A 14,495-nucleotide genomic window follows, 5' to 3' on the forward strand; every position below is an offset into this window, starting at 1 on the left:
TCACTTCTTGTGCTGGTGCTATTTTTACTACTACTATAGTATAACAAATTTTACCATTGTTGTGCTGTCCATAGATTAACAAGAGGAGTGACACTAAAACATAAAAATGATACACTCACAAATAACAACACACTTAAGTTTCCATAATATATCAGTCTGATCATTACAACCATAGCTTGCTGCAGTTTGCAGCTATTTGTTTCAGTGTTTCGTTGTGCAGTATTAATACTAGAGCTATGGTATTATACCCATGTTAAGACTCTTAAGCACTAACGTTCATGCTTAACTTTAGAAACAGCAGTTTGCCATAAAAAGAAAAAGCTTTTAGTTTTATTAGATAGGCATCATTTTAATGCTTATCCTTTAAGACAACATGTGCAAGAGGTCTATAAAGTGCTGTTAATGAAATCATAAATGCTAGGACACATGACAGCAGATCCATCTTCACTGTAACAGGTTAAACCCCTTCAGCTGATAAACTCTGGAACAAGCTACTGTGAAGAGTGGGCTGCGTTTAGTGTATATCTACAATAAAAAAAAAGAAAATCACATTATATTTGACATATATGTAATGTATCTGTCCATCTATTTGTAAAGAAGACAGGTTCACACAACGGTAGAGAGTGCAATAAAAATGATAATCTTGATAATAATTATTTGAGTATAGGTTGCAGGTTTGCGTCCCCAGCCGACCATGGCCTTTTACATGTGCTTTGTTAGGTCAACTTGTGACCCTAAAATGACTGTAGTTTCTAAATGTGAGAGTGAATGGTTGTTTTTCCCCCCTCAATTATTTTAACTAGACTCCACCACAACTATGACCTCAATAATAAACACAGAGTACAATTATCATCTTGCTAGTAATTTCCACTTAAAACGTAAAACCTTGTAAAAGTTCATTTCCTAATCTAGCTAATCTTCATTTCACAGGATTTTACAGGTGTACCTAATGAATTGGCCAGTGAGTGTAAATTGTACTCATCGTCTTCTTTTTTGTGTCCTCCTACACCATTGTCAGTGTCCCCCTCTTCATTCCTCTTCCATCCTATTGTTACATTTATCATACTATACAAAAATGACTTCTCACACTCTGTCTTTGTCTTTCTCCCCTGTCCGCAGCCATTGGTGTCCAGATGACTCTTGAGGTAATGGAATCCAAATTCTGGGCCATTGCAACACAGGTATGTGCATACAGGAGAACTGTGATGCTGACAAAAGAATAAATAACAACAGCAACAAAAAAACAACCTTAAACATTACTGTTAAATTACTTATGTTGTCAGATTAAGTGAGATTTAGTTGTTGTCGTATTTCATATTTGTATTGTATTTTATTGTATGTATTTCATAAACCTCCATGCAAATCTTATACTCCTGTTTGGTTTTTAATGCTCCTATACAACAGATTTCTTATGGTAATGTATAGCAGATATATTGATGAATACTTGCAGAATACAAACAACACGTTTGTGCTGTTTTGCAGTTACTGAACAATAATAAGATCCACAATAGCCCCCCTACAGCCACCTAAACATTGACACCTCCTAAAGTGATTAGACTAAATGTATAAACATCTACTCTCTGCATCGTTTTTCCAGTGCAAAGGCACATTAGGCTTTAGTCAAATTTTAATTCTCATACATTAACCTTCAATAGATAAATGCCATTTGGAATGCCATTTAAATGAAAGTGTTAAAATAAAGTGCTCTTATTTCCAACTCATTCAGTTTCACGTTAACTTAAACACTATCATTAACCAGCAACCCTGGTTTTGCATTTCTAAATCCTATGAGTGAATTCAGAGCTGTTCAGTATCTTGCACAACAGGAGAATAGAGTTCCTGCTTCAGAAGTTTAACCAATGAACACATATATTCCTTTAAACTAGCCAGTCACTCTGAAACAGTAAATTAATGTATGACAAGGAGTCAAGAATGATTAGAGGTTCTGTTTCTGCTCTATTAGACATTAATTAAGCAATTAAACTTAGGTTTGATTCAACACTTAGTATAGTGTTGCTCCCACCATTAAAAGAGTCCTTACCCGACCTAAAAATTTGTTTTGAAAGAGTAAATCACATAATTAGAATTGCTTTCAGTCGATACTTTTTGCGCTACTCAGGGAATTTCTTCAGCACAATAGTTTTACTTACTGATCTTAGTATCCTCTGTGCACTTCCACACCTTTAAGCAGATGTTATTCAGTGACAACCTGCTTAATTTGGCGAAACACCTTTACTGTAGCAGGTGTTGGTTGGCGGGTCATTCTCCTCCTGCGCTGCAATGGCTGTAAATGGCAGTGGTTCGAAGAGCATTAGAGATTCTAGGTAGTGATTAAATGATTAAAAGCTGACAACACTAGGCTCAGCTGCACCTGTGTGTATGCATTTGTGTTTGTAGAAGTGTAAAGAAGAGAATACTGTATGTGTATTTGTCTGTAAATGTTATTTGTCATGTTGACAGGGACATGATCATCTGTGCACAAGTTTGTGGTTACATTCATAGTCATTAAGTAAGAAGTCATTAGTATTATTTGCATTGGTTGATGCTGTATAGAAATTCACTGTCGTTCTCCTATACTGTGTGCACTTTTAAATCTCTGTCGTCCTGCTAAATTCATAATCTTCTCTCTCCTCCTCCTTCCATCTCCTTTACGACTCCCATACATCCTTTCGTTTCCTGCATCCTTTCACTGCTGCCCCCTTTTTCATCTTCTTTACCCCCTCATTCTTAGCCTCATCTCCTCAACCTGCCCTCTTCTCTTAACATAGTTTACATAATCACCTTACCTTCCTGTCATGTACTTACTGTCAGGCATCTTTATTTCATAGGGTTTGTGTGTGCGTGCATTCACAGTATGCACTTGTCTTGACTGTGTATGCTTATATGTCTCCTGCTTTGCATAGATTTGTGTGCATGAAATTCTCTCTTGGGCCTAGGTAAAAGGCTTTAGCCAACGAGGGCATCATATTGGTCCTGTGGGTTAAGACTGATGTATTTCTGTGCATGTAAATGAATTGGCCAGAGAACACCTCTTGCATTACCTTTAATAATGGGATCTTCATCAATTCTTTTAAGCAATGAGAATGCTATGTAATTCTGTTGCATATTATCTGTGTCGCAGTAAAGCATATTTAAAATATTGTGTTCATAGTGAGTCATAACTGTCTAAAAAAATCAATGTTTTGCTTAGCTTTATACTTCATCATGGTGTTTGTGGGAGAAATATTTTAATTGCAGTTAACTGATAATCTATTTGCTTTAATTACTAACAACATCAAATTAGCTTTGCCTTTGTGTGTTTGAGAGAAGTAGAAATTGTATTTGCAAGGACATTTACACACAGTCTGCAGATCTTGGTGAAGGTTTTATATAAGTCAGAGCATCTGACTATCTGAGTTCACAGAATAAGGATGACTACCTTCAAATTAGATGTTTATTATTTAATGAATTATGAACCAGTGAGGGCAAGAATAAAGCAAGAATTTCCATCTAATCGGAATTAGCCAGAAAAAAATTGTTCCAGCATAACTGCAAACACGTGCTCTTCATCTCACAGACTTTTTCCCTTTGCCTATGATATCTTGTTAAATCTGTACTGTTGCGTACTGTTTCAGTTTGTGTGACAGCAATTCACTGCTACGGCAGAAATGGCAATACTTTTTTCTAATCTTTTCCACACAAGATTATTTTATGATTTGCTTTGATTTTTCACAGTATTTTATGTCTTAGAATGAGAAGCAGTGCTAAGCACATTGGATACCAATGAGGTTTACTATTTAGAAGCTGTGACACATTCTTTAAAATCTATGGATTTACGTTTATAACATAGCATATTGCAGTATAGAATACTAAAATTACTTATAATATGTGTATGCCTCAGTGTGTTTCTGTGTGTTTCTAAACAGAGAGTAATATCATCAGTTGTTATGAGAAACTGTTCAATTGCGTTTCAGGGAAGGAGAGTGCTAAAATTCTTTTGCCATTGCCTTGATTCCTCCTGGAGCTCCAACATCAAATACAATAAAAAACATTTGATCGAGGAATAGCCTCTTATGTGCTGCCCAGAATTGGGAAGGCAGCATCTTTACAAACTATAAATTAACCAGAGAACCCAAAGAAATGGTTCAAGGAAGTAAATTACACATTATAAATACATATTTTCACTGTTCGTGTTTTTTTGCCTTTGCACACTTCATTAGACCAAAATATCAACTATGCACAAAAACATTAATGATTTAATAAGATAGTCTCAGTACAACTTTTGAGCAAGTTAGTATTCTCAAGAACATAAACCTTTTTCTATTTCTATGACCCCATTCCTTCTCTTCTAATGCCATCATCCGAACGAATTTGTATGTAATGAGCAGAAATATATGGAGTTTCCCTCTGATGTCCTCAGCAATCCAGGTCATTTGCCTGTAGTGTTCGGGGAAGGATCATTTCTATTAGTCCACTCACTAAATTGCAGTTTATTTCAGGATGCAATGATGGGAAGAGGAATGAAATACTGACACTTTGCTGTAATACAATTGAAAATGATGATAGATCATCTAATTCACAGTTCGACATGCTCTATATAGCCTGACCATGATTCCAAAGACATGTTGTCCAGTCCAGTCCACACAATGTGTAGACAAAAGATGTGACTATAAAGGTTAGAGGAGAGTTTTTGACTATTAAAGGAATATGAAAATGTACAGAGGACTATCTCGAAGAACAATTTGATGAAAAGTTGAATAGTTTAAAGAAAGTCTTTTATTCATCTTTAAGAAGATAAATTACATTATCTGTAGCAAACTAGTGCTATCAAAGTGAAAATGGAGACAATCTTATCAGTGTAGTCACTTACACACCACTAAGTAATGTTTCTTTATTCCATGCTCTCTTTTTGTCTTTGCTCCTATCATTGTATCTTCTCAGCCAAATGACACAGATGTAAGTATGCATAATTTCCTCTCTCTTCATTTTCACATCATCACTCTGCTTTCTGTACTGAACCAAATTTAACATCCTCAGCACCTGCTGGGCTCTGTGAAGTCAGCTTCGCACCCCTGTTGAAACAGATTACACACACATCCACATAGACATCCTGCAATTACACGTGCAAAAACCTGCAAAGAAAACACTCAGGAGCCTGTCTCAGGTACACAAGACATATCAGACATAAATTAACACCTTCTCACCAACACAGACAGTTTTTTTTTTCCAAATGCACTTGTCAACATTAACACATGTTCAAGCATAGCGCCTCCACAGAAAAACTAAGACTGAGTGTGTGCTCAGATCACTTCCTCACATACACAAACATTTTATTTTCTGTCCTTTCGGCTTATCCTGTAAGTTCAGGGTCGCCACAGCAGATCATTTGTCCGCATGTTAATTTGGCACAGTTTTTACGCCGGATGCCCTTCCTGACACAACCCTCCCGAATTTCTACCAGGCTTGGGACCCGCACTGCACAGCTAGGGATGGGGATGGGCTGTTGGGGGTTCAGTGTCTGGCCCAGGGAAACTTTCTCATGTGGTCAGGAGGAGTGGATCACGAGCCTCTGACTTTGTGGTCACACATACCTATAAGAAAATAACATCTGTCAAACTCACAATCCTAACTTTATTTAATTAAGTTTATCTTTACCTAGTCCACCTGTTTGCCTTACAGTGCTCCAATGTAGAGGGGGTTTGTCCTCTGCAGTGTGACAGTCTTGTGAGTATATTCTGAAATTTACAGATCGCTCAGCCAGCACAAATATATTAATATTCAATCTCCCATAAGTCCCTAATTTCTTCTTTTTTGTGACTACAGAAGTGCATTCAGAAAGTATTCAGACTCCCCCTACTTTTTTCAATTTTGTTATGGTGCTACTTGATACTACAGCTGTTTAAATTCATTTTTCCCTCATTAATCTACACTCAGTACTACATAATGACAAAGTGAAAACAGACACATTGTCTGTAAATTTATTAAAAAGAAAAAAACGGTTATATCACATGTACAGAAGTATTCAAACCCTTTACTCAGTAATTTGTTGAAGCACCTTTGGCAGCAATTACAGCCTCGAGTCTTTTTTAGTTGCTTTTAGAGCATCATTTTTTGTTGCTTCATAATTTGTCCTTTGAAATCAATTTTTGTGAAATCAAATTATTCTGCTTATTATCTTCTAAGTGTTTTTTTACACAGAACTTACATACAGTAATTCCTTTCTCTGCCTGTTTCTATCTCATCCCAGGATATTGAGTGCTACGTGATTGACAATAATGGCTTTGTCCTAATTTCTAAAAACTACAATAATGTGAGTTCACACACAAACACACTCAGAGTGAAACACAGAGAATATACCTAGTTGCGATGCTTTTTATTTTTTGACTTGTTTGTTGAACGTTCTTATGCCGCTCAGCATTCACTGTCTAACAAGAAACCAAGTACATTTGTAATACAGATTCAAACAAGTCTGTGCCTTTTATTTAGAAATACATTCATGCATCTCACAATTACTCACAATCAGTAGTGCAGATATTCAGTGACTGGCACAGTTTAGCTATGAATAGTTCTCATAAATCTCATTTCCCCATTTCCTGCTGCCTTCCATAAAATGTCACTTAGATTTCCATAATCTTTGGTTGTAAAAATATTGGTGATATCGTGTTTCTTAAATAACGACTCACAATGCTGGAGTGATATAACATCTTTTGCATTTACATATTCATCTCAGTAATAAGTGTAAGCAGTATAATGAGTCAGTGCTGTATAAGAGGTACACCAATACAGCAATTACCAGCCTACAATTATGCAGCAAAACGACACGAGTTACACTGTAGTTTTAGTGAGTTTTTGTATTCTTACCATTTTTTAAATTTAGTTTTCCCTCATTATTTTCTTGAGCAAGCAACAGCACTGAACTAATCTGACAGACATCTATGTTGAATGCGGTAGTTGCATTTATTCAAGCAGACAAAAGTTACTGATCAGTTTCACAAAGAACTAAATCATAAGTGGTTATATAGATTATTATAAAAGATTATTATAAAACCCACACACAACTTAAAATCAATCCACACATTGTCTACACCACTTTTTTGTGTAAGGTCACAGTTGAGGCTGATCCCACCTGTCATTGGGCAAGTGGCGAGGTGCACCCTGGACAGATGTTCAGTTTATCACAGACAATATAATATGGATGAATAACTAGTCATACAGTTCACACTGAGGTGAAAGTGGGATGGATGCACACTAAGGAAGGAACCTGGTCTTATTTGTTGGAGATCATTTCACACAGAGTTTATTCTCTTCCCTGACAGGCAGGGAGGTTCTTTGGAGAGATTGACGGATCAGTGATGACCACACTCATCAGAATGGGCATGTTCAAGAGGTAATCACTGGCTTACTGGTTAAAAAGATTGATTACCTGTCCATCTATGTTTCTGATTCTTTATCTGTTTGTTACTAACAACAGAGAGCTTCCTGGTGCTAAAGAGGTCTGCATGTTTTACTTAGTTTTGATTTATATAAATCTGTTAAATATCACAGCACATCTCTGTGGGTGCATTCTACAATGTTCTCATTTTGCAGTGCATCCCAGTGTGCCAGCCTCATTAAGCATCTGAATCTGGCTCGTGAATACAATCACGTAGCCCCCATGCTGTATCACGAACAGCAGTGGTTGCTGTTGTGTATCCTTTTAATTAGGAGGTCATCTTATAAACGTGTGCTGTTTTGTTTTGGTTGTTGTACAGCTAAGCCATGCATTAGTATGCATACAAAACCCACACCCTGGTGGGCTATCTTTACTGTCACTATAGAGACAAAAAAGCTTTTTATTGCTCTATAATAGTGTGGTCTCTGCCTTGTGTAGTTTTCTCTGTGTGCTGAGGTTAGTTAATTCACTCATCTTGATCTCCGTGGTGTAAATGTTCCTGCTTATTTTCCTTTTTGCTAATTTGACTGGATATTACCCCTCTTACTTTTTTGCCCAACTTTACTTTATGAATTATTGTAAGATGTCTGCTATTTTTAGAAAGATAAAAGATTTTGACACGATTTATTTGATACCATAATTAACATAACTGGCTTTGAAGTTCAGAAGTTGCTTGTGTATGTTCATGTGCAAATGTAAATCAATATTTATGTGTTCTTGTGCTTCTCCCTACAAATGGAACAAATTGAATGAAACTCTAGCATAAAGATAATGTTATGTCATGTTTCTTTCCTTTTCTAAGTAAAGGATAAGGGTTTCTAAAAACATTAAGTTCAGCCATACAACACTGAGTGTTATCATGTGGAGAGGGTCAAGAGATCAACACAAGCCAGTGAAAGACTGCCAAAAGAGCAATACTGTGTGTGTGTGTGTATTTCCTCAGGGTATCCTTGTTCGACTATCAGGCCATGTGTAAGATGAATTCCCACTTTGTCAGCAGCGCCCGTCCACTTCTCAGCGTATGTACACTAAACTCACTCTGTATAGGGGATTATTACCATAAATGTCCAGTCAATTCTGCAGTGACCACAGTCTATTCATGTGTCTCTACAGCCGTTCTATGGTTTGGCCTCAGTCCTCAAGTGGTTTCTCTCCAACTTCCTACTGTAAGTGTTGCTAGGGGCAACCAGATTTGGCTGTTGAATTTTTTGTAACAATATTGTCAAAATAAATTGGATTTTTGTTACAATGTGCTATCATCTGTAAATACAATGGACAGTTTATTATAGTACTGAGCACTAAGAAATAATGTTGTAGTAAGAGTTTTTGCTTAAAATCCATATTATAAGGATGTGTTAGAATTATTATATTACTAAATTGTTACACACTGAAGAAAGAGAAACATAAGATTGGGTTCACATTTTACTGAAGGCTTTTTTACGGCCTTGCTGAGAAAAGATTAATACCACCCTTGTGTTTGTACTGTAAAAATGAGCCTGACACCAATAGTTAGGCTTGAACATCTACCTAGGTTCTGTCCAAAAGTCTGTTTATATCTATAAAGTTTTATATAAAAATATTATTTCAAAATGAGAATTAAAAACTTCATATTTTTTTACCTTACAGTCAGAATGGTATTAATCTTTTAAACTAACTCTTAGCAATAACGGTAAACAACATCTAGAAAGAAAAGGTAGTCATCCAGTTTAAAAAAAACAAAAAACAGGTACAAACACTTCCAATTACTGCAGAATAACTTGAGAACCTATTTAAATATTCCCATGACACAACTTTGGGCCCTGGCCCAGTTTTTGAAAGCTGTTTGCAATCTGCTTTGGTCTCTAATGATAACCGCCTAATTGAGTCCCTTTCTCTGTCCATTCTCCTCTTCTCTCTTCCTCACAAGGTTTCTCCTGGAGTTTAATATCTGTGGTTTCTGGCACACTGAGCCTTTTGCAGATGGTGAGTTCACACAAAACAACGTGGGTTTCTAAGGTCAAACCTTGTTTCCGTCTATCTTTATCACAAATGTCCTAATATGTGTGGAGTGCATATTTATTTTATAAGTCATCTCAACCTTCAGAGCAGATCTGGGACACTGGATTATTTGCTTTATAAACCAGTTCTTTATAAATTATGCACATACAATTTACATGGACTTTAAGTAGGCCCTTAAGGCATCTTAAACTGTTTTTAATTATTAACATAAATTGAGGGCTGGAGTACTGTCCAAAAAAAATGTATCCTCATTTTAACCTCAAAAAGATTATTCAGTGTATCACTTTATACATGCTACAGTAACGACACACGCAACAATTTGTTGCGCCAGTTCAAAACTAGGGGTGCTTAAACTGTGTGCATGATTGATCACCCATCTGAGGGTCACTTGTGTCCTTTAAACGCCTCACCTCCTATCGGCTTCTGTGACTGCATCGATCACACATTCACCAACCCCATTACTCCACCTGTCAATCATCATCATCATCATCATCATCATCATCATCATCAACATCATCCCTCCATTCAGCCAAGCCATCTTTCAGTGTGTGTGAGTACTTTTTTCCTTTTTTGAGTTGTTGTCTTTGTACAAATAGCTTTTATTTAAAATGAACAGCACTGGCAAATTCTAACAAAGCATAGAAGATGCTAATCAGTGGCATCACAACCCAGACCTGTGACATTTGGACAAGCTGTTAGGGATTCTCTTTTAGGTCTCAAACCCATCATTTTTACTGTATGCAGACACCATATTTAATTTAGTTTAGAGTCTACAGCAAACTAAAGTGCCTCTGGTCATGGTAGAAAGAGGTTTAAATAGCTGAAGTGTGAAGCATTTAAGTTGTATCCCTCGTTCTCCTGTCACAGACTCTGAGCCTGTCAGTCACAGACAAAATGTCACACATACACTTTCACATGCAGTCATTCATATTCCCAACCTCAAGTCATAACCATTATCTATCTCTCTATCAGCCTCAGCTCATAAGAAAAAAGGGGACATTCTGCAGCCGTGTGACACTGAGTACCCCAGCTTCGTTTATGAGCCATCAGTCAAAGAGACCAACAGCATTATTAAGTGTGGTCGCTGCCAGAAGTAAGCAAACACACATCCACACTTACACACACAAATCTGCAGTGCACTCATCTCTAAGCCCTACACCAGTCATATTAAATTGTCCTTCCAAAATTCATTTTCTACAGCTTTGCTCTGCTCTGCATACTGAGAGCAATGTGTGTTTATACAAGGGTATCAGCAAAAGGGGAAATGAGTGGAAAGGAATGGAATTAGATCAGGGTGTGTAGGGTTATAGAAAGAAGCATATACAGAGGGAGAGAGAGAAACTGGAAAGCTGAGAGAAAATACCCTCAACCGGGGAGGGTTGTCGGTTGTGTCAGGAAGGGCATCGGTTGTAAAAACTGTGCCAAATCAACATGTGGACAATGATCCGCTGTGGCGACCCTGAACTCACGAGATAAGCCAAAAGGACAAAAAAAAAATCAGGGAGAGAGGAATACAGAAAAATGGAGGGTAGCCCTGGTACTGTGATTAGCCTGTAATATTTCAGCAGTGATCATAGTGTAGGTTAAGCATGAACTCCTCCATGAGGCCAAAGCAGGTATAACACATTACAACCACTTATTACACTATCGGTTGACATGATCCTCCAGTAAAATTAGGGTCCTTTAAATTTCTGTGGAAATTTACTAAATCATAATTTCAATAAATGTGTAACGTGTGAAGGTTACGTTTTTCTAAGCCTGTTTGTGTGTTTCAGGATGTTTGTGGTGCAACAGATACCAGAGAGCAATCTTTTGATGCTGGTAGTGCAGGCAGACTGCGACTGCTCCAGACAGTATCCACGAATCACCATGGAGCCCAAAGAAGTCAAATATATCCTTTGATAATTTGGTATTCATCAAATATGCTGATTCATGCTTGAAACGTCCTCTCACCCTCTCTGAAGTAAATTAGATACTGTTAGAGTGTACTTATTTTGATTTATGAAAGTGCCTCACTGCTTTTACATTCACTGCTGCATTTACACTGGGGGCTCTTGAGCACAAACACACTTGTATTGTACCTCACCATTTCTATCTTTTAACACACAGTTTTAATTATGTACTTCAAGTGCACAAAATGTACCTGAAAAGAAATGTTTGCTGTACTTTTTGTATCTCTCCCAGATAAATTGTCTTTGTGGTGCAGTCCTTGTCCCTTGTTTCTTTTTTGTTGTATCTGTGAAATATGTACTATAGATAAATATTAGATATGTAGTGGAGGTATTTGCTTTGAGGATAGAAAAAAATGGAAAAGAAAATGTTCCTGTTGCTTCTTAACCCTCTTATACATAATGCCTCAGTAAAGTGTGACAGGATGAGGTCACAGAAGATTCGCCGACGCCCTGAGTCCTGTCACGCATACCACCCCCAGGTCAGCATTTCATGCTGAAACTCACTCTGGAATTAGACATTTTCAGCCAGTGTACCAAAATTTTGGCCAAGTGATTTTAATTTACATTTGAATGAAAAATTAAGTTTTGCACAGCACACATTAGGATTAACTTTTTTTTTATCATTGTCTTACAATGCTGGTTCTATGCACCAAATCTTTCTACCTAAGGGAGTTTATTGTTTGATCGTGTCATATTGAAATAAATGGTGTACATTATGACAGAAACTCAAAGTAAAATCATTTTCTGTTTTGTACCTGTAGGAGAATGCAGATGACTGCGGAGGAGCTTCTTTTGCATGTCTCTCAGCCTTGCTCTTCTTTACCTGTCTTAGCTTCTCAGCACTTGTCTCCTGATGATGGACTACTTTACTGCTTTATCCATTCTCATATAGAGGAGGCTATTGGGATAATCAAGTGATGTGTTGGGACACTGGACTCCTCAACCGGATTTTTCAAATAATTTACCTAATTCTGCACAATTTGTTTGTGAAAAAACAAACCCAGTCTCTCCTGATGGATATGTGATGACATTTTAATAATTTGTTGGTTAACTCCTGGAAATTCTTACGTCTGAACTAAAAACTGCAAAGAAACCAAGTGAACTGATGTCGCCATGGTTACTTTTTCATTAGTTGCTTTCATAAACTACTTTGCATCTCAAAATGAAAAGGGACTGAAGAGATGCCAGTCGTAGCTATGATGTACATTGATAAAAGGGGATTATGAGTCACAAGATGCAACTTAACAAAGTCCAAGGAGAAAGCTATGTTTCTTATTTTCCCTATCCCAATGAACTGTGTACATACACACATGCATATTATATATGCGGTTGCATGCACGCACATCTCCAATATGCGCACAACTAATGTTTATTATTCGCAATGCTTCAGCTCTAAACTTTATTTAATGTTGAATGATAACCACTGAGGAAAGAGCTACAGCACTGTGTGGAGAAACACATATAACACAAAAATAAAGGAACATTAACAATCATACAAACATCCCACATTGGCAGTGGGAGACATGATTCACATGGTTTTCCCTATACTGTTGCACAATGGATGAGGTTATGGCTCAGTGCCCTGAAAATTGTCAGAATGTGGTTTATTAGAATACACAAATGGAATTATTTAAAGGGCAACTTCACCAATTTTCATCCTCCTCCATAAAGATCTGGTTTGGAGATTGCATGAATATAATTTGTATTAAGAATCTCTTCTGGTTAAAGTATTTCTCTGCTTGCAGCTGAAATATTCTTCCGAATTAAATCACCTTAGCTAAATACCCTCTTTAGATTATGTCGCCTGGAGTTTTCAGACAGAGGTAAAGAGATGTTTTAATACGGTGAAAGTAGGGAGAATTTAAAAGTTAATAAGAAAGGCAACTGTCTGTCCCTCTGGGACCTCGCTGTTGAGATTTTACTTTCATTCCACTCCCCAAAAAGAGTTCTGTAACAGTTCTGCCTCTTTCTGCATTTGTACATTCATTTATTCATTATTTCCTGTGTTTGCACATTCAATAAGTTATTTTGTTTTTTGAAAGCTGAACATGTGGAGACTGCAGAGGGTTATAGTTCTACAGTCAGCACCTGTACAGCACAATGGTGGAGTAAGATATAAAATGTGTCTACAAAAGATTTGCTGAATTTAGATGTATACTGTACATTATCAGTATAAACCTGTGTGTTTACAACAATGGAATAGTCGCACTTTAAACACAAATGCAAATGCATCGGGAATTCTTTAGGGCAATTCTAATTGTTTTAATTGTTTCGCTGGACTCTTTCAATACCTTTATTTAGCCTCAGGTTCATAAATCTGCTACTTATTAATTGCTATGAATAACTAATTTCATAATAATAGCACAGAGAAGGCAGCATTCACTCACTGAAAAACAAGATTATCCTACAAAATATATTTGGTAGCTTAATTGTTAAACATATTGATGGATATGTAATTTCAATGTCAATTAACTGCAAATCCATTTGCATTGGATATTTTTTTTACATTTGCTTGTGTGTTTAACATTTCTGAAGGGTTATACTCAGCATTTCATTGTATTTAGGCAGTGAAAGCCATAGCTATCAAGCTCCATAGCTTTTTCTACATCATTTTTAAAAATTCATTTTAAAAGCATGTTTTTAATCTTAAGTAATGCAAAAAAATGCCTGAGATTTTGCCTGTTCATAAAATAGACTGTATGGATGTGCATCGTTACAGTGTGTTCTGTCCTGCTGGGATTATGAGACTAATCCTTGTCTTTTTTTTGTAAGTTTCTCGTCTTCTCTTCTGTAATTTCCTCTATATATTCTGTATATTGTGTGGTTGACATGTCCACACTGTATGCTGATTGACAGAAGCCATGATTTGTACTGCAAAAATAAAACCATCTGTCTGGTTTTGTATTATATTTGTTGTCAGTTTGTGTTGTTTTGTCAGTGGTTACTGTTTCTGTCAGGGAAATGAACAGATATACGGGCTAAAAATAAATAAATACAATTGTAGCTTTTTAAACCAACCATAGTTAAGTGCTATGTTTTAGATTTTTCAAAGATTAAGCACAGTGTTGTACATTCTGCTTAAATAATGAGGGGAACTGTCAAACTTTTTAACATTACAGATTATTCCATTGTTA

The 14,495-nt window shown here is 36.6% G+C and overlaps 1 protein-coding gene across 5 annotated transcripts in view; it reads left to right on the plus strand.

The window, feature by feature from the left end:
• Positions 1-14,263, plus strand: part of cacna2d4a (calcium channel, voltage-dependent, alpha 2/delta subunit 4a) — a 77,725-nt gene extending 63,462 nt beyond the window's left edge. For 2 of the 5 annotated variants that reach the window (XM_067490379.1, XM_067490381.1), the window contains 13 exons: positions 1,120-1,181; positions 4,921-4,935; positions 5,659-5,703; positions 6,227-6,289; positions 7,296-7,366; positions 8,355-8,430; positions 8,525-8,577; positions 9,318-9,373; positions 9,939-9,959; positions 10,382-10,502; positions 11,185-11,300; positions 11,758-11,840; positions 12,123-14,263. In XM_067490379.1, the coding sequence (XP_067346480.1) occupies positions 1,120-1,181; positions 4,921-4,935; positions 5,659-5,703; positions 6,227-6,289; positions 7,296-7,366; positions 8,355-8,430; positions 8,525-8,577; positions 9,318-9,373; positions 9,939-9,959; positions 10,382-10,502; positions 11,185-11,300; positions 11,758-11,840; positions 12,123-12,215 (875 nt within the window). In that variant the 3' untranslated portion in view covers positions 12,216-14,263. The other 3 variants (XM_067490380.1, XM_067490382.1, XM_067490383.1) reach the window with 2 other exon arrangements.
• Positions 14,264-14,495: the final 232 nt, after the last annotated feature.

This window comes from Channa argus, chromosome 21, assembly GCF_033026475.1.
Source record: "Channa argus isolate prfri chromosome 21, Channa argus male v1.0, whole genome shotgun sequence".
NCBI lineage: Eukaryota > Metazoa > Chordata > Actinopteri > Anabantiformes > Channidae > Channa > Channa argus.